This window comes from Medicago sativa, chromosome 5 (assembly GCF_051527215.1).
Source record: "Medicago sativa cultivar Bolivia chromosome 5, Bolivia_mono, whole genome shotgun sequence".
NCBI classification, from domain to species: Eukaryota; Viridiplantae; Streptophyta; class Magnoliopsida; order Fabales; family Fabaceae; genus Medicago; species Medicago sativa.
The window spans coordinates 70,397,994-70,422,711 of NC_140753.1; the positions used below are offsets into that span (position 1 = coordinate 70,397,994).

At 31.9% G+C, this 24,718-nt stretch overlaps 3 protein-coding genes and 1 long non-coding RNA gene across 5 annotated transcripts; 1 reads left to right on the plus strand and 3 right to left on the minus strand.

The window, feature by feature from the left end:
- Positions 1–1,686: 1,686 nt before the first annotated feature.
- LOC146924509 (uncharacterized) lies at positions 1,687–3,403 on the minus strand. 2 transcript variants are annotated; one of them, XR_015010972.1, is made up of 3 exons: positions 3,184–3,403; positions 2,773–3,062; positions 1,687–2,135 (listed from the first exon to the last, which is right to left on the minus strand). It is a non-coding gene; the product is annotated as an uncharacterized LOC146924509 (long non-coding RNA). The 2 variants fall into 2 exon arrangements; XR_015010971.1 differs by having other exon boundaries at positions 2,773–3,403.
- Positions 3,404–7,027: 3,624 nt separating this feature from the next.
- LOC146924510 (uncharacterized) lies at positions 7,028–9,589 on the minus strand. The gene is made up of 9 exons (XM_085711869.1): positions 9,465–9,589; positions 9,271–9,367; positions 9,045–9,172; positions 8,863–8,947; positions 8,632–8,761; positions 8,348–8,502; positions 7,980–8,085; positions 7,584–7,847; positions 7,028–7,495 (listed from the first exon to the last, which is right to left on the minus strand). Exons 1-9 carry the CDS (start codon positions 9,466–9,468, stop codon positions 7,028–7,030), a joined length of 1,437 nt encoding a protein of 478 aa, XP_085567995.1. The 5' UTR covers positions 9,469–9,589.
- Positions 9,590–13,231: 3,642 nt separating this feature from the next.
- Positions 13,232–14,792, plus strand: LOC146924511 (uncharacterized). The gene is made up of 2 exons (XM_085709525.1): positions 13,232–13,390; positions 13,615–14,792. The coding sequence occupies exons 1-2, from the start codon at positions 13,288–13,290 to the stop codon at positions 14,571–14,573; spliced, it is 1,062 nt and encodes a 353-aa protein (XP_085565651.1). The 5' UTR covers positions 13,232–13,287; the 3' UTR covers positions 14,574–14,792.
- B73 (molybdopterin biosynthesis CNX1 protein / molybdenum cofactor biosynthesis enzyme CNX1 (CNX1)) lies at positions 14,701–23,607 on the minus strand. Its single transcript, XM_085709523.1, has 13 exons — positions 23,254–23,607; positions 23,034–23,160; positions 22,736–22,866; positions 21,779–21,880; positions 21,587–21,670; positions 20,482–20,709; positions 20,112–20,290; positions 19,925–20,029; positions 19,463–19,771; positions 17,446–17,603; positions 16,882–16,988; positions 16,242–16,298; positions 14,701–15,147 (listed from the first exon to the last, which is right to left on the minus strand). Exons 1-13 carry the CDS (start codon positions 23,404–23,406, stop codon positions 14,926–14,928), a joined length of 1,962 nt encoding a protein of 653 aa, XP_085565649.1. The 5' UTR covers positions 23,407–23,607; the 3' UTR covers positions 14,701–14,925.
- Positions 23,608–24,718: the final 1,111 nt, after the last annotated feature.

Below are 24,718 nucleotides of genomic sequence, written 5' to 3' on the forward strand. Positions count from 1 at the left end.
TTTCATGTAAACATTGTATGATTCTTGCCAAAAAAAACAAAAATTTAAACAAACCCTAAATCTAAAAAATTTCTAATTTAAGAGAAAAAATCTAAAATATAAACATAAAAGGTTAATGGTGTTTGATTATGAAAACTTACTTGTTATTGGAGTGTTGTTTGATTTGAACTTGAAGGAATTTTGGTTTTGGGTGATTTGAGAGAGGCTTTTGAGATTTTTTGATCTTTTAAATGAGAAATGAGGAAATGAGGTGTTCTGCCTTGTCCAAGATAACACGTAGCGTGAGTTAAGTAATGTAGTGTTTAACACTTACGTTAGTTAACTAACGCAAGGACATTTTTGGCATGGCTACAGGGCGCGAGCAAAATGTGTTGGGGGAAGAGCAAAAATCAAAAATTAATTATCCATCTTACATTACATTATATGTCCAAAACAAACCTTGCATTACACAAGTACCACGTGATACTCGTGGCATATTACGTACGAGCTCATTGATTTTAGGCGGTATAAATTATAAGTGTTATGTTTAACTAGACATTTGACCCGCGCGTCGCGCGGGTCTATTTAAAAATCACAAACAAACTTAATAAGTATACAATATTATGATTAAAATCATCTTAATATGCACTCAACAACATTTAAAAACAAAAATAACAGATGATGTTGTTACATGATTACCATTTTTTTTGCGCTAATACATGATTAACATTTCTAAAGATACTTTTAAATTAAAATAATATTGGATAAGTTCAACCAATCAAACTTATAACAAAGTAATATAGAATTTTGTAACCAAAAAAAAAAGTAATATAGAATTTATTAGTTCACAAATTAGAATTTATTAATAACTTCCAAACTCAGCATCACATTGAGAAAGACTAAAAAAAGTCTGTTTTTGCATGAGCTTTCTTATACTAAAATAAAAGCCTCAATACACCTACAAAATTACACTATCAATCACCTTAGGCTATCAAGCATCCAAACAACGATGAAAGATATAGTAGCATTCCAGAATCTGTCAAAAGCATCAATTGATAGATCACAAAATCAGAAGACAAAAATAAGTCATTTTTGTCATTAAACTATTAAATTATAAGAAAGTAGACAAAACAGTCAAAATTTTAATAGGTTAGTAAGCAAACAAATATCAAAGCAAACTAACAATGGTATTGCTCTCTGATGATTATGCCATAGCCCAAAGATCTACAAAGGCTCTTTTTATAATTATTTTTCTCTATAATTTACATTATAATGAATGCTAAAAATGTGAATGAAACTATTCTTTTTCTTTATCAAATGAACCGTAAAAATCTTACTGCTCAGAATGAAAAAAATTCTAGTTTTCAAGAATGGTTTCAACAAAATTTGCTCTAGTGTGAAGAAAAGCAAGAAATCATGTTTCATCCATTACGTGTATTGCTAGGTAATGCAATTACAGAAAAGTACTTCAGTGTGTAAAATGAGGGGGAAAAGATACCAATAGAAGAAACAAAACATAATACTCAAATAACCACTACTATATTCATATGTACTCATTGTTCCAACTTTCAATGTCGTCTTAAATTCTCATATTGTCGCAACCTCGTGCATACTATGCGAAACCGTACACACTCACAACACATACTTATTTTTTATACAACTTTGATTATATTAAATTTGCTGCAATTTTCCAACATCAAAAAAACATACACAATAAATATCAGCAAGAATGGAGTTTGTTTGAAGGTGTTTATTTAACCATCTCAAAAACAAACCAAAACAAACTACACTAAAGACCCAAACTGTAGCCACCTATACTGAAAAAACAGCAGGAGACGAATACAAACAGTCAGGTAAAACTGACAATAAAATCGGTAAATTGAACTGAAACACTTGCATACCAAAGGAAAGAGCGGAAAATAAAACTGATATAACACAGCTGGAACACACAGAGACGTATCAGAACCCAGGTGCGGAAGAAATACCGGTACGTACCAGTTGCAACATCGAAACAGCTCAGCTGCATGACAGCAACCCACATGCCAAAAACCAGCTCTAAACTATGCAGAAAATTACCTCAAACTTGCTCCAAATTATGCCAAAAATCACCCTGAACCAATTCTGAATTATGCAGAAAAAACACACGCGAAAAACACCTGAATACCAATGAGGCAGTTAATGAATAAATGCAACAATGAATGCCCAATCACATGTTAAAACATAATAACAAAGTAGTAAGCTAATAAATACATGATGCAAGTGGATATTTATTTTGGATATTCACTGCTCAGGATTCAAGTGTTAAAATGTTTACTTGAAATATAACCAATAAACACTATCAGAAGTGTATTTCTTGTGAATAAGTTATGTCAAAATAAACTACTTGGAAGCACAATTCCTATAAGTTCATGCCACTTATGATATTTACACTTATAATTTATTGCTCAAAATCAAAACTTTATGTTACTAAACATATAACTCGTCACGACAGAAATTGTTGGTGTTCTTTTTCAACATGTTTACAACTCCAAAAAAAAATCATAATAGTTACCCTAATAGCATAAAATTGTCTCTTAGCATACAGTCTCATCTAATTTCATTTTTTCATAAAAGTTCTCTATCTCTTATATAAACTTGCTTCCCAATCTCTTACATGATATTGTTACTTATCGATGAAAGTAGTTATATACCAAATTGAAAGAAGGTACAAATAATAACAATCAAATTGAAAGACCAATTGAAAGAAAGAGGAATCAGTAATAAAAAAAAATCTAACATCAGAAATAAAGTTACCTCATGGTCTTTATCTCGAATACAAATCTTGATCTCTCATATAATGCTTCAAAATCTGCCAAAACAATGAAAAAGAAGAATTAGACCACAAAAGGCAAGATGGACGTTGGTTTATTACATACTCTAAAACTGAATTCCCTTTCTTCTTTGTTTCTCCTTATACCTGCAACTAAAAAAGCACAAATCAAAACATACAAAAAAGTTCCAAACCTTTCACAACTCAAATTCAAACTAAAAAGGATGAGGGTCTGAAACCAAACCATTTTCTTCTAATATTCTCAAGTGAAAACCTTAAACATACATAACCCAAAAGAAAAAAAATCAGATGGAATGCAACAAAACATGAAAAAAAAAACAATTAAAATCGCAAAAACATAAATAAAAGATGGTGAATGGGAGCAGAAATCAAACCTGTCACAGTTAGGGCTGAGGGTTTCTATGAAAATCAAATAGGGAAAGTGAAAATAGATTCTTTCTCTTTGTCTGGCGAGTGGGCCGAGATTGTAAAGAAGGGCATGATAGATTTGAGGAGTGAAAGGGAAAAAGAAGTGATTCAGGAAGAGAGAAAGAGAGATCGCAGAAGAAGAGAGTAAGGAGGAAACGGGTTTTCCTCTTAAAAAAAGAAGGAGGAGGAAACACGGTTTTGAGAGATGAGGAGTAGGGATTGCATTAGTTGGAATTTGTTAGGTTAAAGTGTACAAAATATTGCCAAAAACAAAAAAAAAAGCAAGAGGATAGGAACGAAATTGGTGCGATTCATTTTTTTTAGATGGAATTTGTTAGGTTAAATTACTGCTAACCTAATACAGCAAATGAGCGGGAAAATATTAGGTTAAATTGCAGCATACCTAACAAAATTAATAAATAAGGATTAGGGTAGAAAATATTTGCTTCAAAAAAAAAGGCAAGAGGATAGGAATAAAATTGGTGCGATGCATTTTGTTAGATGGAAATTGTTAGGTTAAATAATTGCAAACCTAAAAGCATAGAAAATATTTGCTTCAAAAAAAAAAAGGCAAGAGGATATGAATGAAATTGGTGCGATGCATTTTTTTAGATGGAATTTGTTAGGTTAAATAATTGAAAACCTAATTTGCAAATGAGCGGGAAAAAATTAGGTTAAGTTGCTGCAGACTTAACAAAGTTAATAAATAAGGATGTAAAAAAAAAAAAGACATGAAATTAAAAAAAAATCCAAAAAAAAAGTGTTAAATTCTTGACATAAAAAAGTATAAAATAGAGGGATCATACGTAATCATTGATATGGTAGAAAATATTTTCTTCAAAAATAAAAAGGCAAGCGGATATGAATGAAATTGGTGTGCAATGCATTTTTTTAGATGGAATTTGTTAGGTTAAATAATTGCAAACATAATAAAGCAAATGAGCGGGAAAAAATTCGGTTAAGTTGCTGCAGACGTAACAAAATTAATAAATAAGGATATTTGCTTCATAAAAAAAGGCAAGAGGATAGGAATAAAATTGGTGCGATGCATTTTTTTTAGATGAAATTTGTTATGTTAAATTGCAATCGTAAAAGTGTAGAAAATATTTGTTTCAAAAAAAAAAAAGGAGGATACGAATGAAATTTGATAGGTTAATAAATAAGGATTCGGCTGGCCAAAACTATAGCAAAACAAATTTCGAATTTAAGTTAATTGATAACAAATTTCGGATATGGACAAAATTATAAATAAGGATTCAGCTAGCCAAAACTATAGCAAAACAAATTTCGGATTTAAGTGAATTGATAACAAATTTCGGATATGGTCAAAATTATAAATAAGGATTCGGCTGGCCAAAACTAAAGCAAAACAAATTTCGGATTTAAGTGAATTGATAACAAATTTCGGATATGGCCAAAATTATAGCAAACTTGATAACAAAATTCGGCTGGCATTAATTAAGTAAGATGATCAATGGCTAAAATTGAATGGCGCCTAAATGTGCAAGATCCAATGGCTCAGAAAAGTGGAGGGAGAAATGGGGGGAAAATATTAGGTTTAGAAATAGCTTTAGGGGTTAAGCTTTATTATATAAGACTAGATTTTGGACCCGTGCGATGCACGGGAAGTTGATTATCTCATTGACTAATAAATGTGGTAGTTGATCATGAAATGAATAATAGTTGTTGTTGAGCATGAGTTAATGCTTCTAAAAGACGACGACAACAACAACCAAACATTATCCTATTAAGTGGGCTTGACTACACGGATTGAAGTAAGTAATATTGTTCTATCATAAACCATATTTAAATTCAACTCCTTAATCTACAAACCTTTCTTGATAGTTTCTCTTATAGTTCTTCTAGGTATTCCTATACCTCTTGTAATATGACTATCCTCTTTTTGATTTACTCTTCTTACTATAAAATCTACAGATTTTCTCTATACATGTTCAAACCACATAAACCTATTTTCCACAATATTTATACTATAGGTATCACAAAAAATACATGAGGCTCTTCTACATTTCAACCATCCAACTTGAATACAATGAATTACATCTAATTTTATTTCTCCATCATTTTGAACTATGAACCCAAGATTTTTTTTGTTGAAAGAATGAATCCAAGATATCTAAACTGTATAACTTCTATGATATGATCTTCAACTTTCACCTCTAAGGTTGAACTACTTTGTCTTTTGTTGAAGCTACATTACATATACCATGTCTTGCTTCTACTCAAACAAAAGTCTTACGCTTCTAAGCCTTGACTCCATGTCTCCAACATCCCATTCAATTCTTGCCCCGACTTTCCAATAAAGACTACATCATCTACAAAATTCGTACATCATAGTGCTAGCTATTGGATGTGCTTTAGAAGTGCATCCAAAACTAATGTAAAAAGATAAGGGATTAAGGTTGACCCTCGGTCCAATCCTTATAATGAAAAATACATTGATAGGAATTAGGGTCGACCCTTGGTCCAATCCTTGTTATGAAAAAAATCATTGATAATGCTTCCAAAAGGAAAATAATAAAACCCTCGAAATAATTTAGACTTCAATAACATTTTTGGCTACAAAGAGTTGTCTAAAAGATTTAAGACCTTTTATAAATAAGATGCGCGATCATTTTCAAAAAATATAAATAAACAGCAAAAAATTAGGAAGGAAAAGTGCAACAACATTTTTGGCTCCAAAAAGTTGTCCAAAAGACTTAAGACCTTTTATAAATACTTTCCAATAAAGACTACATCATCTACAAAACTCATACATCATAGTGCTAGCTATTGGATGTGTTTTAGAAGTGCATCCAAAACTAATGTAAAAAGATAAGGGATTAAGGTTGACCCTCGGTCCAATCCTTATAATGAAAAATACATTGATAGGGATTAGGGTCGACCCTTGGTCCAATCCTTGTTATGAAAAAAATCATTGATAATGCTTCCAAAAGACAAATAATAAAACCCTCGAAATAATTTAGACTTCAATAACATTTTTGGCTACAAAGAGTTGTCTAAAAGACTTAAGACCTTTTATAAATAAGATAAGATATGTGAAATATTAAGAAAAAACAAAAAATTAGAAAGGAAATGTCGATCAAGTTTTTCGGCTCCAAAAAGTTGTCTAAGAGACTTAAGACCTTTTATAAATAAGATTATAAATAAGATAGATAAGACACGGTCATTTTCTAAAAAAATAGAAAAACAACAAACAATTAGGAAGATAATGTGGAACAACTTTTTTGGCTCAAAAAAAGTTGTTGAAGAGACTTAAGAACTTTTATAAATAAGATAAATAAGATAAGATACACGATCATTTTTTAAAAATATAAATAAAGAGCAATAAATTAGGAAGGAAAAGTGCAACAACGTTGTTGGCTCTAAAAAGTTGTCCAAGAGACTTAAGATCTTTTATAAATAAGATGCGCGCTTATTTTCAAAAAATATAAATAAACAGCAAAAAAATTAGGAAGGAAAAGTGCAACAACATTTTTGGCTCCAAAAAATTGTCCAAAAGACTTAAGACCTTTTATAAATAAGATGCGCGCTCATTTTCAAAAAATATAAATAAACAGCAAAAAATTAGGAAGGAAAAGTGCAACAACATTTTTGGCTCCAAAAAGTTGTCCAAAAGACTTAAGACCTTTTATAAATAAGATAAGGTAAATAAGATAAGATACACGATCATTTTCTAAAAATATAAATAAAGAGCAATAAATTAGGAAGGAAAAGTGCAACAACGTTGTTGGCTCTAAAAAGTTGTCCAAGAGACTTAAGATCTTTTACAAATAAGATGCGCGCTTATTTTCAAAAAATATAAATAAACAGCAAAAAATTAGGAAGGAAAAGTGCAACAACATTTTTGGCTCCAAAAAGTTGTCCAAAAGACTTAAGACCTTTTATAATTAAGACTAGTATTAAGACCCGTGCGATGCACGGGAAGTTAGATATGACATTGATTAATAAATAAAGTAATCGTAAATGAAACAATAATAGTTGTAAGTGAGCATGAATTAACGTGTCCAAAATAAAACCAATAAAAACTTGAAGTAATTTAGAATTCTCGTTATCACATCGAATAGACAAATAAAAATAAGGTGTCAAACAATCTTGAGGTCCTTGCTTAATTTTGACAACTTTCCGCAATTTAGTGGTGGACGACCGAGTTTGACAATCAACGTCAATATATGTTGCATCTGAGTCGGCGTTTCTCTTTCTCAAAGACTTGGATGGATGAGTATCTTTAGGAATAGAATTAGCTTCATCACCAAGAAGCTACATGAATAATAAACATTCATAGAAATAGTTAATTTAATAAGTTTTATGAATACTTTTAAAGTAGATATAAAGAATATTTAACTACCTTAATGTTATCATCAGTTTGGGGAGTAATAGGACCTATGATATCAACATCATCATCTTCCTTACCATTCGGAGGAGCAGCATGACACTCAATATAATACTTTTTCTTAAACTCATCAATGATTTCATTGTCATCGGACATCTTTTTGACTGCATAGGTATAAAACCTTTGTTCAACATTTTTTTGATTGATCTCCAGTTTGAAAAGCATTTCCTTATCACGTAAGGTGTCAAACTCGGTTGGATAATCATTTGTGGTCTTTTCCTGTTTTTGATTTGGATTATTAAACAATTTTTTTTGAAAGGGATTAGTAAACAATTAAAACCAATGTTTATTGTTTTAATAATATAACATAAAAAATACAAAAGACAATATACTTAAGTTCATTATCAATACCATTTGTTCTTTTGCAGTCTTTCCAAAGTGCTGTGAAATAACTCCATCAAACAACACAAAGGTAGTTGACCCACTATCATCCATAACATGAATGTGCACCATAAACCTAAAATGAAAAGTGAATATACATGAAAGATTCAATAACCTTATAAGGAATCACTAACCAAAAAAATCAGTGACCAAAAGAATAAAAGTGGTGATGATGCAACTTGTCGTTTATATAATCATGTACATAGTAAGTTATTAGAAAGAAAAAAAAATTGAAATTAGATTTGCTAATTATATAAGTAACCGAATAGAAAGAATAATTGAGTTTAGCTTAAAAAACATGAGTGAATCATAAGAAAAATTAATATCGAAAACGTTACCTTTTTGTAGCATCGACTAATGTATCACATTTTTCACAAAAGTGTTTTGTACAAACAGGTTCAACCTTCTTGAAACACTTATCACATGAAACGTAGCACCACTTCTTATTGGTGTCTATGTCAATAATTTTAGCCAAGACAACACATGCACCCACCTGCATAGTTATTAAATTTATTTTAAGAATAATAATTAGAAAATTAAAACACAAAGATATGGATTAAGAATTATTTAACAACATAGTATAATAGTATAAGTCAAAGCAAATCAACATAAAGTTGTAGACCTGTTTAGCTTGTGTAATATCTGAAATTGTCATGTTTTTTGTTTGGAGTAGATCATTAGACAAAGAAAGTGAAGATTGTGCTATCATCTGGGTGACCCCTTGGGTCAAAGATGCATTGCCAGTTTCCATTCTATCGTAAAATATAAGAAAATCATACTTAACAAAAACAAAAAAACTTTCAATAATTATCAATATATAATATATGTGTAATAACGATAGGTTAGTGCATACCCTTTCTTGTAGGTGCAACATTCTTCAATGTTGGGATTTATAAGCAACTTGGTTTCATTGAATGCATTGGCAATCTCATACATACCTATTAAAATGATACACCAAAAGGTATTAAGTAATATATATCATTAACAATACAAAGAAATTTAAAATAATTACCTTTAAAAAGATAATCTAATTACCACCAAAAACTTTAAGTCGACATAGATGCATAACAACTACAATGGGAAAAGTATTTCCATTTGTGCTCATATAGCTATTCATTTGTTCAGCAAAATGACCCCATAAAGTACAAATGATTGTATTGCTCCTGAAATTTACAAAATAATTTTTATTAGACTAAGAATAATAATTAAAAAAACATCTATATATGTAGTTAAAACAAAGATAAAAAAAAACTCCACTAACTCAAGGTCTTCAAGCATCAAGTCCAATATTTTAGTCATTTTTCCTTTTACTTGAACATCCTTAATGTCAGTCGTTCCAACCACATGGCCAATGACATCTAAAAATAAACATGGTTGCAGAATCATAAAGAAGAAATCATAAAAATCTAAAAATAAGTTAATATTTAATTTGTAATTTTAGTATAAAGTACTAACCCATTAAAACATCGTTATCAGTACCACCAATAATGTCCTGAAATTTTGTGAAGTTGAACAAATTTGCAGGAATTTTATCATAAGATGTTTTGGTTATAATAGTGCTTCCTATCAAAGTTAGCTTGTATTTGTGATTTGTTGGCTTAAAATTTCCTTTATTAAATTGGACCAAGAACTTTTCTATAGTATATGAAGCACCCTCTTCAATAGAATCTCCAAGTTGTTTGAAATCCTTGCTTTTAATAGAAGCTTGTATCTTTGACAACTGAAATAAATAAAATATTATGTGAATTTATGTGAATAAAAAGATAATGAGAATTATAAAACTGAAACAAATTCTTTAAAAAAAAATAAAGGTGAAACATAAAAAAACAATGATATAATCTTATCAACACGTCCATAGTATGGACAATCATGAATCAAATTAAAAAACTTCTTTTATTATCAATTTATAATAGTTTAGGTTGTTTTTCGGGTGTGTTTTGGGCAGTCCTGTTAGATGCGGCTGTGCAGTTTGGCTGTTTATTTTTTTTTTTTAACAGAGTCACCCAAAAAGAAAGTGTAGTGAATTCAAAATAACAAAGAAGATTATAGTGGAGGAACAGGAACCCCGCGCACCCAAAAACTGCACAGCACCAACCAAAACAAATAAATCCCCACCTCTAAATTTAATAGTCTAATCGTTTAAATTTAATAGGCTAATTGTTTTACTAACATGTTCATATATGGTTCTTTTAATTTAATAGGCTAATTTAACTGTGATGAAAAACAGAAGATACAACTTGTGAAATACATGAATAAATCAATGATCTTTAATAATAAAAATGGATAGGTATAATAGAACCATATAAAAGTATATAGAGGCATGCTGTTTCATCACACATAACACAAACATGTTATAGTAATTCAATACTGGATGCCTCTTTTGGTTTGTTGAAATCAGGAATTTTCCAAAGATTAACTATACGAACACGTATCTTCTAATCGATTTTTCCAGCAACAATGTCATCAATATCAGTAATATGAGAAGCCATTATTCAATCTACATAGAATTGAAAAGAAATAAATCATGGAAAGGTAGACAAAGTTAAAAATATTAATAGAGAGATACTTTAATCGTTGATATAAAAAAGAAGTTAGAAATAAAAAAAGAGATTCAAAGCAAAAAAATATGACGTACGATTAATTTGAAGCAAGATGATTTAATCGAAGGAAGAAGGATGAAGTATGACTTATAAATCCTATTTGATGTTACTTATATTTTGGCATAAAGTGGCACAGATGTAGACAGAGTTAGTTACCAAAGACAAACGTTAGATGAGGATTTTTTTTCTTTGGTGGCACAAATTTAATGAGAAATTTTAGAAAAACATAGTTAAAAAAAAACAAAAAAAAACATATGGGGATCGGTGTTTATATTGCCAAATAAATAGAGAAAATAGCACTACTAAAAAAATAGAGAAAATAGAAAACAAACTATGATGTTCATCAAACAAAAAACAAAATAAGATTATGAAAGGAAAAAAAAAACTAAGATTATAAAAAAAAAACGTATTTAGTAGTTTATGGCACAAATTTAACAAAAGTTTGTTCAATTGCTTAAATATATATTATTAAATAATAATGTGAAAGAAAAACAAAATAAAATTATGAAAGAAAAAAAACGAAAAAAAAAACTAAGATTATGGAAGAAAAAAAAAACATATTTAGTAGTTTATGGCACAAATTTAGCAAAAGTTTGTTCAATTGCTTAAATATATATTAAATAATAATAACAATAATGAGTTGTCAATATTAAATTTAGCAAAAGTTTGTTCAATTGCTTAAATATATACTAAATAATAATAAGAATAATGATGTGTCAATATTAAAATGACAAAATTAACCTCAAATTTTGGCTCCAAAAAGCTGTTTAAGACAACTTAAGACCTTTTATAAATAAGAAAATAAGATAAGATACGCGATCATATTCTAAAAAATAAAAAAATAACAAAAACGTTGGAAGAAAATTTGCAACAACTTTTTTGGCTACGAAGAGTTTCTAAGAGACTTAAGAAGTTTTATAAATCAGATATGCAACCATTTCCTAAAACTATTAAGAAACTGCAAAAAATAAGGAAGGAAATTTGCAACAACTTTTTTGACTCCAAAAGGTTATCTAAGAGACGTAAGAACTTTTATAAATAGGATATGCGACCATCTTATAAAAATATTAAAGAAACGAAAAAAATAAGGAAGGAAATTTGCAACAACTTTTTGCACTCCAAAAAGTTGTCCAATATACTTAAGAACTTTTATAAATAAGATATAAGATACGCGATCATTTTCTAAAAAACTGGAGAAACGACAGAAAGAATTAGGAAGGAAATGTGCAACCACATTTTTGGCTCCAAAAAGTTGCTGAAAGACTTAAGAACATTTATAAATAAGATAAGATAAGATGTATGCGATCATTTTCTAAAGATATTAAGAAACGACAAAAAATTAGGAAGGAGATGTGCAACAACTTTTTTCACTCAAAAAAGTTGTCTAAGATACTTAAGAACTTTTATAAATAAGATTTGCACCTAAAAGCATTTAAATTAGCAATTTTGCATTAAAAAAATTAAACTTTTGACTTTAGAAGAATGGATGTATATCTTTTAAGACGAATTTCTATTTAGAATTTCTTAACAAATATCCTTCAAACACATGTTAGCATTTGCCTAATAAATAATCCTAGTAGTTTGTACAATGATGAATTTTATTAGGAGTTCGACTCCCCAGTGTGATTATTCATAAAAAATAATTCCACGTGTGATTTTTTTGTGGTTGGGCATTAGCCCATTTCTTTTCAAAAAAATAACTATAAATGTGATATATAATCTTAAGTGTAATTTTTTCTTCAAATTGTACCCTTAATTTGAACTATTTATTTATAATTGATACTCTTTGAACTAATTTGGTCAAAAAAACAATTTATACTTTTTGAACTAATCAAGTAGTTTTGGTATAAAAAAAATTAATCAAATAATAGAATTTAAATTATAAATCAAATCTAGTTTCAATCTCAATAAATCAAAATATAAACCAATCTTAAAATAAATATAACAATACCAAATGACAGAATTTATTCAAAACTTCAAGCTTAATTTTTATGGAGGCCGATTATGATCTTCATTCGAGAAAAGCATAGTGTTCGTCTACACGATGATGATGATAATGATGATACTAATAATAATAGTAGTAATAATAATACTTTGTCATGTTTTAGACAGATTTATGATATTAATGGAAACATATAAGGTAAACACAATGGTACCACGAAACTCGGTTGAATATGTACTCAACATCCAATTATTCAATGTAGTGTCATATTTTTCTATAAATTTATTTAAAAATCAAATCAAATTTTAAATAAGTATTAAGGAGTACCGATACTCAACCAAACTTAAGCTACCTAAGATTTTACCAATATTTAGCTCGTGTCTTGAACTATAGGCAAAGGCTCTAGACTAGTCTGTCGGTAAAAAGATTAACACTAAGAACAAAATCTTGGCTTTAGGTTTTAGCATTACCAAGGTACGAGGTTACCTCATTTGCTACCAAAGCATATTATTTTTCTTGATGCACCAAACAGACTAAAGTCATAAACAGAAATAACATAATGTTTGCACGAAAAGAAAGTAATAAAATACATGAACAAGAATTTGCGTGCATAATGCATTCTAAATACGTCTCTCATCAATTCAATGAGTATAAAAGAAACACCATGTCATGACCATTTCAATTACTAAGAGGCAAAGATACATAAGCAAAAGAGAAACAAAGGCATAAATAATAAATGGATACAAAGACACAGCCAGAAGCTGATCGTGTCTATGAAGACTTTGAACCATATCATGAATGGGATAAATATGATGGGCGTTTCACTGTTATGCTACCAGGTAAATGTTATTTCAAGTTTTTATATCTTGGACGCATCTTGTCAACAAAATGATTTTCTCCCAAATAATATACATTTTTTACTGTAAGGTCACACAAAATAACTCATAAGACAACTATTTTCCATTTATAAAAAGCTCTGTTTTTCATTAATTTGAAGGTGCTTTAAATTTTCATCTATTTTCATATCCAAAAAATACGAACTATATACTTTCTTATCATGCAGGATATAGAAGGGATCAAATGAAGGTTCAAGTGACATCAAAACCTGCCCTAAGGCTGATAGGTGAAAGACCGACCTTTCAGAACAGATGGCGTCGTTTTAAATTAGAATTTCCCATTCCTTCTGATTATGACACGGACAGTGTGACTGCAACATTTGAGGGTGGCAAGCTATCTGTCAAATTTGCTAAACTTACTAATCCTAAGGAAACAACAACAAATCCACCAGAAGAAGCCCCAAGACCAAAGGAACCATCGCAAAAGGTTGATGAGCAAAAGGGTGTCCCAAAAGCTAAAGAAGAGAAAGTAGCAACAAAGGAAACAACAACAAATCCACCAGAAGAAGCTCCAAGACCAAAGGAACCATCGCAAAATGTTGATGAGCAAAAGGGTACCCCAAAAGCTAAAGAAGAGAAAGCAGAAACAAAGGAAACAACAATAAATCCACCAGAAGAAGCTCCAAGACCAAAGGAATCGCCACAAAAGGCTGATGAGCAAAAGGGTGCTCAAGAGGGTACCCCAAAAGCTATAGAAGAGAAAGCAGAAACAAAGACTAATGATGTCTCTGATCAAAAGATACCACCACAAAAGGAGAATGATACAATAACCGAAAAGAGCAGAACAGAAGCTAGCATAGACAAAGTGGCGGAGAAAGTGAGGACTAATGGCTCGGCTGAGACAATAGACGCAGCAACATCTAATTCTCCTAAAACCAAAGATGCCAAGTTTATTGCTAGATGCAAAACCAGGCTTGTAGATTTCACTCTCTCTAAGGCTCTCTGTAATCAGGATGAAAATGAAGCCCTCGGAAATTCGACCACAGGTCTTAAGAAGTGGAAGAGATTGGTTGCATGTGTCATGCTAATCTTATTGGTCGTGGGACTTGGGCTTTATTGTAGAAATACATTTGGATCGTCTCAGGGAGAATTGGACCTCGAAGAGCTGTTATTATTTCCTTACTGATGTACTAATATTTGTGAACATTGCATTATATTATATTCATATGCGTTTAAATGCATATATCAAATAAAAGAATAAAATTATACATATAGTTCAGACTCTGTAAACTGTACTTTAGTTCAGTTGTCATGTAGACATGCTGTATATTTCATAAACAGACATCTATATTCTCTTTTATTCTATGACATTTTATTACAATACGAAATATTCACATAACAAAAAGGTAACTTTATCATAATTTGTTTATTTCATCTCATCCATTCAGCTCACTATCGGATAGTAACTACATAACCGATCTCCTCTAAGGATGCTTGGGGGTAAAAGGGGGGAAGCAAGCGAGAAAATGTAATCAAATTTACTTACAACAGAAACAAGAGACCTCAGAGCCCCCAGCACCAGTGGCTGACATATAACTCCGTTCCCAAACATCTGTAGGAACTGCTTCAGCGTGAGGAATGTGCCGAGGATGTTTTTCTCTCTTATCCCCCCTGAGCTGCTTTAGACCATGCTTAAGTGCTGGCAATAAGGCTTCCATACATTCAGCAACAGCATTCGGGTTTCCCGGCATGTTAATGATCTGAATATTAACAAATCAAATACAACTTAGCCAGTAAATACAAGTCTTAAGTCACTCACTATATGTCTGAATTCAGGGTATACTATTTATAGCAATAATCAAATCATGCAAGATTTCGCTTACTAGATATGATACAGCACTAATGCAGCAGCAGTCAGAAACCAACAAGGACTCATGAATACCCAAGCCAAATGATTCAAAGATGTCAAATACACTTCGAGCATTTTTTATTTCAGAAAATATTATTTGTTTCCACTTTTAATTACAAATCTGTCAGTCTATCACCTCATCTTATATTTACTGTCTCCAATTTTCAAACATTTATGCAGGCTGAAAACAAAACAAAAAAAAAAATTGTACTATTTTCTCAAACAAGTCACAGACGAAGTAATTAGGAAAATTTAACAGCAGATCCTATATGAAAAGTAGAAGCTTAAAAGCCTATATGATGATTAGAATTTTCCAAGCAAGAAGAGTGAAGAAAAAAGGCAATCTAAGCACATCAAACTAATGTCAAACAGCACATGGAAACAAAGCAGAAATTCTTATCTTCTACGAGACTGTAGCAAACCACTCAGTACATTCAATGCCCCTTTTGGCATTAACTAATATCAAGTTTGCTCTTTAGTTTGGCATCAACTTTGTGACCTCTTCCAAATAATGATTAAAAGAGATGTATCTAGATGCCATTCAGCCTTATCCAACTTGGAAGACGATGATTTAACAATTATGACAATACTAGTTGATATAACTTTTTCAATATCATACAAAATGCTGATGCACATGAGATAGCATATCCAGATCTAGTGTTATTTAGAACAAACTCTAGGTTGCTCCATTCCTCTAGCCTCCACAGAAATTTTTTCTTTGGTTTGAAATGCACTAGATTCACCCAATTCACAAGTAACAACAAAAACCTATAGCTAGCCTTATTGGACAACAACAAATATGTTCCATAAAGAATTTGTAAGATATATAAAAAGAGTCACAAAGCAGTATCAATTGTACCAATAAAACGGTGAAATTGTTTTGTAGAGAGCCAAATTCATTATACTTATAAAGTAGATATAGATTTTTTGTCGTTTTTTCCTTACCAAGGTTGATCCTCTGATTCCAGCTGCAGATCGTGAAAGCATAGCAGATGGAGTCACCTATTTATGCCAAGAAACGACAACAAAGACACATGAGAAGGTACTGGAAACAGTACTAAATCTATTAAGAAGCAGGACAGATAATACATTTGATATCAACAAAATTAAGCTTAAGCATGCATTTAATAGCATCGTTCAAAAAGACTGAAGAGCAAATTAAGAAAATAAAAGGCCAATCTTCCCTTAAACAATGATAAATATGAACAATTTTACTTGCATAAACTTTTATACACAAGCTCCTAACTAAATCATTTTTTTACTTTGTTATCAAATCAATGTGTTTCAAATATCACTTCTAGTCCAAATCGATATCATTGCAAGGAGCTTGCTATTAGCAGTTTACAAACGCAGCATTACTCTAAATAAACAGGCTTCTTCCTTTTCAAAGTAACATAGACATAATGATAAAAATTTATGGCTGACAGACCAGCACAAACAATCAGTCTAGAAGTGTTCTTTGAACATTAATTTGGAAATAAAAACGTGTAAAAAAAATCAGAAATTAAGAAAATGAGAAACCACGCCATGCAAAGGACATAACTATAATTTCCAAGTTGACTAACATAAGCATAACTGCTCATACCTTTAAACTCTCTTGCATCATTACATACAAAAGACCAGGTGTTTCTTTTTCAATCAACTCTTTCGTAGCTTCCGGTGTTACATCTCGCGAGGTAAAGCCAGTACCACCTTGATTGGCAAAGACAAAAACAATGGAAGTCAATTCAACACAACTATAAGTTTTACTCTGTAGGCAAGTTTGGAGGGGAGGGGAGGGCTTTGCATGAAATGAAGGATCAGGTGGAAACTGGAAAGAATTGAGTGTTTTGGCAGAGGAGGGCTTTGGGGGGTTTAATTTTCTTCATAATACAAAATCAACCTAATTTGGGGGAACTCAAAAGTTGTATTGGAGGAAGGTTTTGGAGGGTTTATATGAATTCTTCAAATTCAATCTATATTGTTATAATACTCTTAAAATTAAAAATTTATCGATTATAAACATTATTTATCATTCTCTAAAAAATACTCTTCCAGAAAATGTGAAAGATTTCTCAATTTTTCTCTATATTTTCCACCCCCCAAAGCCCTCCCCTCCAAACTCCCAAACAAAGCCTTAGAGAAACTGATAGGTTAGATGGAAATGTACCAAGAGTAATTATAAGATCCATTTGTTCATTATCGCTCCATCTTCTTAGAATGTCCTGAATTTTTGCCACATTATCTGGAACAACAGAGGTTGCTACAACTTTGGCACCTCCTAGCCTTTCTGAAGAAGAATTAATAACAGAAACTGCCCTGGGACCACTGTTTAATTGGTAAAGTAGTCAGCAAACTTTGATGTTAATACCAATTATTTAAAAACTAGTTTGGACTGTCTGGTTGAACCAATTATGGTTCAATTACTCCACATATTATATTGTCCAGCTCAGTCATGGTTTGACCAAAAATTTAACTAGTTGACCTAATCAAATCATGACTTAGAGATCTTGCTAGTTTGATATACAGCACGGATTTTAAAACATTGGCGAACATACATAATTGCATTTTCTTTACTTTAAAAAGCTTGCTTTTATGTAATCTGATATCTTCAATCAAAATAACTATTGTTATATTACAGAATGGAAAATACTAAGAAACTTCAAGTAATCCATCTATTCCGTTCCATTTCCACTAACTTCGGTTTGGGGAAATCTCCAGGGGAATTTCACTTCAATTATTGTTACACATAAGGTAAGTGAAAATTCAATAATATGAAGCTTAAGCTGATACCATGTAGATTAGGCTGATTTCTAAAGCCAATAGATTAACACCTAAAACAGAAAAAACAAAACCAAAATGCTTATCTCTAAAGCTCCAACTTCACAACTGTTGCAGAACACTCAGTACATCCAATGCCCCTCTTGGCATTGGCTAATATTGAATTTGCTCTTTAATTTGGCATCAACTTTGTGACCTCTTCCAAATAATGATTAAAAGAGATGTATCTAGATGCTGTTCAGCCTTATCCAACTGGGAAGAGGATGATTTAACAATTACGACGATACTAACTTTTTAAATAACATACAAACGTTGTAGAACGTGAGATATCATATCCAGATCTAGCTTCATTGAGAACAAAAGCTAAGTTATTACTCTATTCACAAGTTTTAAAATATTCAAAAGACACTCCCTAACCTTTGTGTTCTCCTATTTATACACATACTCTTTAACTAATCCAAATAACTAACTATAACAAATCCAGATAACTAACTTAACAACTCTTAACTACATTAACTACTCTAATTAGTCATTATTCTACATCCCAACACAACTCAAATGTTACACACAAGATAAGTGGCAATTCATTACTACGAAGCCTGAGGTGATACCACATACATAAGGCTGATTTCTAAAGTCAATAGATCCACACCTAAAACAGAAGAAACAACACGAAATTTTTATCTTCTAAGCTCCAACTTCAAGACTGTTGCAGAACACTCAGTACATCCAATGCCCCTTTTGGCATTGACTAATATCAAGTTTGCTTTTTAGTTTGGCATCAACTTTGTGACCTCTTCCAAACAATGATTAAAAGAGGTGTATCTAGGATTCTAGATGCCATTCAGCCTTATCCAAATGGAAAGATGATTTAAGAATTATGACACTACCACTTGATATAACTTTTCCAAGAGCATAAACATGCTATCGTGTATAATATATTATATAGAAATGTAGATTAATGAGAACGAACAATATGTTGTTCCATTCCTCTAGCATTCACAGAAATTTTTACATTGATTTGAAGGGGTACACTAGATGCAACCAATTAACAAGTAACAATAAAAACTCATAGCTAGCCTTATAGGACAAGAATAAATAAGTTAAATATGGCCAATAATCCATTAACCTTTTTATAATCATGTAAATTATTAGTTGTATATAAATGGTGAAGAATCAGAAGCATCTAGAAGTTACTTCATCGAGGAATGCAAAAACTTTGGTTTTAGCCTTAAATATTCCACATAAAATTGTTTGGATACCACAAAAATCAATCAATGTGCTCCGCTTGTTTAATAATGAAGTCCAAATTGGTTACAAAAATGCTTAGTCCTGATCTTCCACACTATGTATGTCTCTTTGTTTGCATGCACCCATATGAAATATAAGATGAAGGTCAACAATACCTTCGATCTGGTCCAGCCCCCGCAGCAACTGTATCACTTACTGTAAGAATAGCCACTCTGAGGTCAGCACCGCCAGAAGAATCTGTAGTTATTTTATCTGATTTAATTCCTGGCAGAGCAAAGTTTGAGTCTGATGATATATGATTCTTGGCAAAATCCACAGGTCTTAGGTTGGAAATTATGACAGCGGCCACAGGAGTCCCAGCAGATACAACACTGCCTGTTGCTGGAAATTCCAAAAAGGCATTAGCTGACTTCATACTAAGTAGTCGACTGCTCCTCTGATGTCCAGTGCTCTCGGCGACAAAACTGAAATTCATTGGCGGCAAGTAAAGCTCATTCATTAGAGAAACCCGGTCAAATGTAGGCATAGCAATTATGCCTCTGGAAAACAAATACATGCGCAAAAAAAACATGTGCCATAAAGAAAAGAATCAATAATGAAATTCATCATTAACTTACCCAGGGCTGCCTGTTCCATCATTATCAGTCCATATAACAGTGGCACGATGATATTCTGGTCTAAATTGATCTGTCTTTATGGGTTGTTGAAGCCGAGCTTGTACCCTGCACAGAAATGAATGAATGAAATCATAGAGAAAGCAGGCATGCCATCGCAACAACAAGTGTTCTTTTGAAGTTTATGTACCTCAGATGATGAGGATTTGTCCACCCTGCAAGCTGGCGTATAGCAGGGACCACAAAGAGATGAAAGCAAACTGAAGAACTGACAGGATTTCCAGGTAGTCCAAAAGCTAGAATTTTACTTTCTGTTGATTGAGAGTCAATCTCTGCAAAAGTAAACGGCTTGCCTGGTTTAATAGACACCTGGAAGAAAGATCAATCCTGAGTTGAGATAACATGATTTATAAAATCACACCCACCAAAACATTAGATAAAATTTTAAAAAATTTACTATTTCTACGACTGCAGAAATACAGCATACACATTGCACCACCAAACCAAATTACAGGATTGCCGGAATAAACAATAATAATCAAATAAAATTGTGACATTACCTTATCAAAATGTAATTTTCCTCGCTTTTCAAGCAAAGGCCTAATAAAATCTTTGTCTCCCATTGAAACACCTCCTGAAGTTATGAGAATGTTGATTCCAGAAGCAAAAGCCTTATCCAAGATCCTTCCTTGGGATTCTTCATCATCCTTAGCGATACCAAGGTCCACAACTTTGCAGTGATGCTGTACTGCGGCTGCCAGAAGCATGGCACGATTAGAGTCCCTAATCTGCATAGGATCTATATATTAGCTTATGTTTGTTTTAATAATAACATAATTACATTAACCAAATAACTCTTGTAAACTACATCCAAAATCCAAACATATAGCCAACAAATGGGTAGTTGAGCAACATGGTAAAGCAAGTACAATGCTGTACAACAAATTTTGAACAACACGCACATATACATAGTAAAAAATTCATATCCTAAACATATATTTATTATTATCCAAATGCCTTAACAAGTTCGATTTAAGCTTCAATCGCTCGGCCTCAAGTGAGTTGATTGAGCATTAAAGCTCCAAGAGAATACTAACAATGTCCACGATAAAATTTGTGGCTAGTTCAACCCTCATTCATCAACATGTTATGCTAAAATCTAAGCACACAGTGACATTAATGTCTGCAGTTTTGCTATGTGCTTTGGTTTTAGCAGAGTAATCTGGACTAAATATTAAGACATCCTTATCGTTTTTTTTTTTTAATCTGATGAGTATTAGAACCTATAAATAAATAAACAAAAGCGCTGGGGAAGGCTACGATGAAAAATGAAAACCAAACATGCATTAGCAGGTTAATGATCTATTAAAGAGAATATCCAAATTGGCAAATTTTGAAATTTATTTCAAGCCATTGTCTCCCCTGTTACTGTTCTTTTAAATCAAATATTCTCGGTAATATGAAGTTTATAGGTAATCTGCATTATATTACACTAATAATCATCGAAGAAAACTCTAGAGCTTACCTAGAACTTTGATTAAAGTTTAAAAACCAGCTTACACATCATCATAGTTTTAATAACTACAAACAATATTGTTCCTGCTACGCATCTTTGCAAAAATTCAATCAACTCATCTCACAAGTCCTAGTCCTCCATAACAATACCTGACCACGACTCAGATGCCCAGTAGATGGCTCCACAAGCTCATCGCCGGTAGAAAGAACAGCAATAGTTGGAGTAGGGTACACCTGCACCAAAGCATAAAGGGGCATATAAAAATTCCTACGTAAAAGGAACTAAATAAAAACCATGTTCCATTATGGGAAGCTAACTTGAGTACAGACTACAGACTCCACCTTAACTGTCGTCGCACCAACTGCAGCGAGCAAGCCAATCTCGGAAGCACCTAATATTTCTCCAGATGTTAAGACCACTGCATCTTTCTCAATATCAACTCCCTATCAATCAACACTTTTTTGGATGAATGAACCACAAAATCATAGATCACCTAATATATCAAAACATCAATATTATAATACATAGAATGCTAGGTACTTAAAAAAGTGAAAGAATATGAATTTAACTTATTTTGATCAACAAATAGAAGTTTATGTTCATGAATATTGAACTTGTGCGTTGTCTGATGCCATTAAAATAGTCACTACGATTATGTATGTATAGATAGAGCAAGTTCCCAACGATTAGTGTATCTATAGTATACCAATTATTTATATTATAAATATTATATTATATATGTGACATCTGAGGGATTCAAGTTCCCACCATGTCATGCATTTGATACAGTCATGAAATCTTAACCGGATAAAAAATCAGATGGCCCATGTTATAATTTTGGTAAATCAGTAAAAAATTAAATAAAAAAAAAAAGTCCCAGTGTGATTAGTCAAACAGTCCAGACCCTAAGATTGCGTGTATACAGGAAATCCGAATCTAGCGAACGAGAGGCCATAGCCTCGAAAACAATCCCACTCAAAACAGTGGATGTGTAATGTATTGTGCTTATACTTATATACTCATAAAATTCAGGAGAATTCGGGCCTGTTTTGATTGGCTTATTTGAGCTTACCTACTGGCATAAGCATTTGTAACATCTTCAGAACAGATTATTTTTCCATAAGCTCTCCAGGATATATAGCTTATTGATTGAACGAAAACAGTTTAACTTTATTTTATCTTGTGTTATAGAAAGAACTTATCCATAGGCGCTTATGCTTACACTTTAAGCTGCCAAATAAGTATTTCATACAAACAGGGCTTTAATCTATAGGAGTGTTAACAACATGCATACATACCACTGGGCGTATATCATTGCCTTGATTGGTTTTGACCAATATTCTGACCCGGTCAAACTCATCAGAAGCATTGTTGACTTTTTCAGTATCTTCAACCTGAACAACTGCATCAGCACCATCAGGTATCGGTCCTGATCCAACACAACAAACAGTCACAACTTACTCCCTGTTTGGATAAACAGCTTAATTTGTAGCTTCTAGTATAAGCACTTATCTGGAATAAGCGCTTATGCAAAAGCCACTTCGATAACAAAAAATAAAATAAAGTTAAATTGTTTTCATAAACTAAATTACACACCTCCGGTTGTTACATAAGCAACAGTTCCAGGGGTCACAGTAACACCAAGAGCATCATCACCAGCTCTTGATTCCGCAATCACCGGGTATTCACCAGGCCCGTCTCCAGCCACAACCGCATAACCGTCCTGTTCCAAAGCCCAAGCCCGTTAAGTTTAGTTTAGTTTAGTGAAATGAAATGTGAAAAGAAATGAAGGAAGGACAAGATAGTAAAAACGAACCTTGACGGAAGCAGGGTAAGGAGGTAAAGGATCAACGGCGTGGACGTTTTGAGCTAATACTTTACCGAGGGCTTCGTGAAGTGAAACGGAAATTGGTGGAAGACGTTTAGCGGCGTTAAGAACCGTTTCGAGAGCGTCAGTGACTGATATCATTGTGTTCGATGTGATAGATAGATATTGATTGATACTGTTGCTATGTTTTTTATTTTATTTTATCATATAGTATAAAGGCATATGGATGAATGAACATAAGAAAGGTGATGGTTGTCTCTTCAAAGTGCCAGGAGTCGTAGAGAGAGGAGATTAGAGATATTGCCAGTTCTTTTCCATTTTGAGGGGATTTCTGATTGCTATTAATGCTCTTCTTTTTTTGTTTGAGTTTTCACATTTCAAATTTATTATTTTCTTGTAAACTTTCAATTTAATTTTTTTTTCATTTTTTTGACAAAGAAACTTTCAATTTAATTGAAAAAAAGAATATAGAAGGATGTCAATCTAACCTCCAATTCGAGAAATGGTCCAGATTCATTTTGGTTTGCGGGTAGGAATGGAATTTGGGTAAGCTAATTTGTAAAAAAAATAAATAAATAAATTAGGCAAACTAATTGCGAACTGGTCTTGACACAATCACAAATGAAATTGTTTGGATACACACAACAATAAAACAATAGTGAAAATTAAGGGTGTGTTTGGATCACCAAAGAAGGTAAGAGGAAAGATTGTAAGAGGAAAGATTGTTAAAGGAAAGAAAGTATGAGGAAAGTGAATGGAAAGTGAGATGATTTGTTAGGTTGTTTGGCATGAAGGAAAGTGATAAGAAAGTGAGTGGAAAGAAAGATTTATATTTTTCAAATGACATAAATGCCCTTATATTGAAATAGAATAGACAGTTATAAAAAAATGGAATAAAAATGGAGATATAAAAAAAAAGGTGACGGTCTGAGAAACAAATTAAAATAGAACAATGGTAGAACAATGGTGTCATGCCTTACGATGACGTCAGAAGCAATTTATTGATGAAAATGCATGTGTGGTAAAGTAGAAATATACCTCAAAAAGTGTGGGTTGTATTGTCAATATATCAATTTGATGCTCCTTCCGTGTGCTTTCTTCGCATGATAGGGGAGAAGGTTTTCCAACGTGGGACCCACACAAATAACACTATCTTTCCACTCTGACAAACCATCCAAACTGTGGAAAGAATACTTATAAGTAAACTTTCTTTCCTTGCTGCTTTCTGTCCATACCCTTTCCTTAGAACCAAACAAACCAAAAGGGAAAAATGCTAAATAGTACCTTAAGGACACTAATTAAGAAGGTTAATATATGCATTGTAAATTGGTGAAAAGTGAAATCTTTAATTTTATGAAAGTCAAAAAATTGTTTTTTACAAAAATTTTCTATTTTTACATCTTTAACCATTGCCCTAAGGACACTGGTTGGCAGAACCTTAAGTAAATTAGTC

Coding starts and splice junctions, on each gene's coding strand:
- LOC146924510 (XM_085711869.1), bottom strand. Junction 9,173..9,270: donor TTGATGCTTGAAGACCTTGA/GTTAGTGGAGTT, acceptor TGTAAATTTCAG/GAGCAATACAATCATTTGTA. Junction 8,503..8,631: donor ATATTACACAAGCTAAACAG/GTCTACAACTTT, acceptor ATAACTATGCAG/GTGGGTGCATGTGTTGTCTT.
- LOC146924511 (XM_085709525.1), top strand. CDS start 13,288: ATGGATACAAAGACACAGCCAGAAGCTGATCGTGTCTATGAAGACTTT. Junction 13,391..13,614: donor TTTCACTGTTATGCTACCAG/GTAAATGTTATT, acceptor CTTATCATGCAG/GATATAGAAGGGATCAAATG.
- B73 (XM_085709523.1), bottom strand. CDS start 23,406: ATGATATCAGTCACTGACGCTCTCGAAACGGTTCTTAACGCCGCTAAA. Junction 21,881..22,735: donor GCAATGATATACGCCCAGTG/GTATGTATGCAT, acceptor GTTGATTGATAG/GGAGTTGATATTGAGAAAGA. Junction 20,710..21,586: donor GGCATCTGAGTCGTGGTCAG/GTATTGTTATGG, acceptor GATCCTATGCAG/ATTAGGGACTCTAATCGTGC.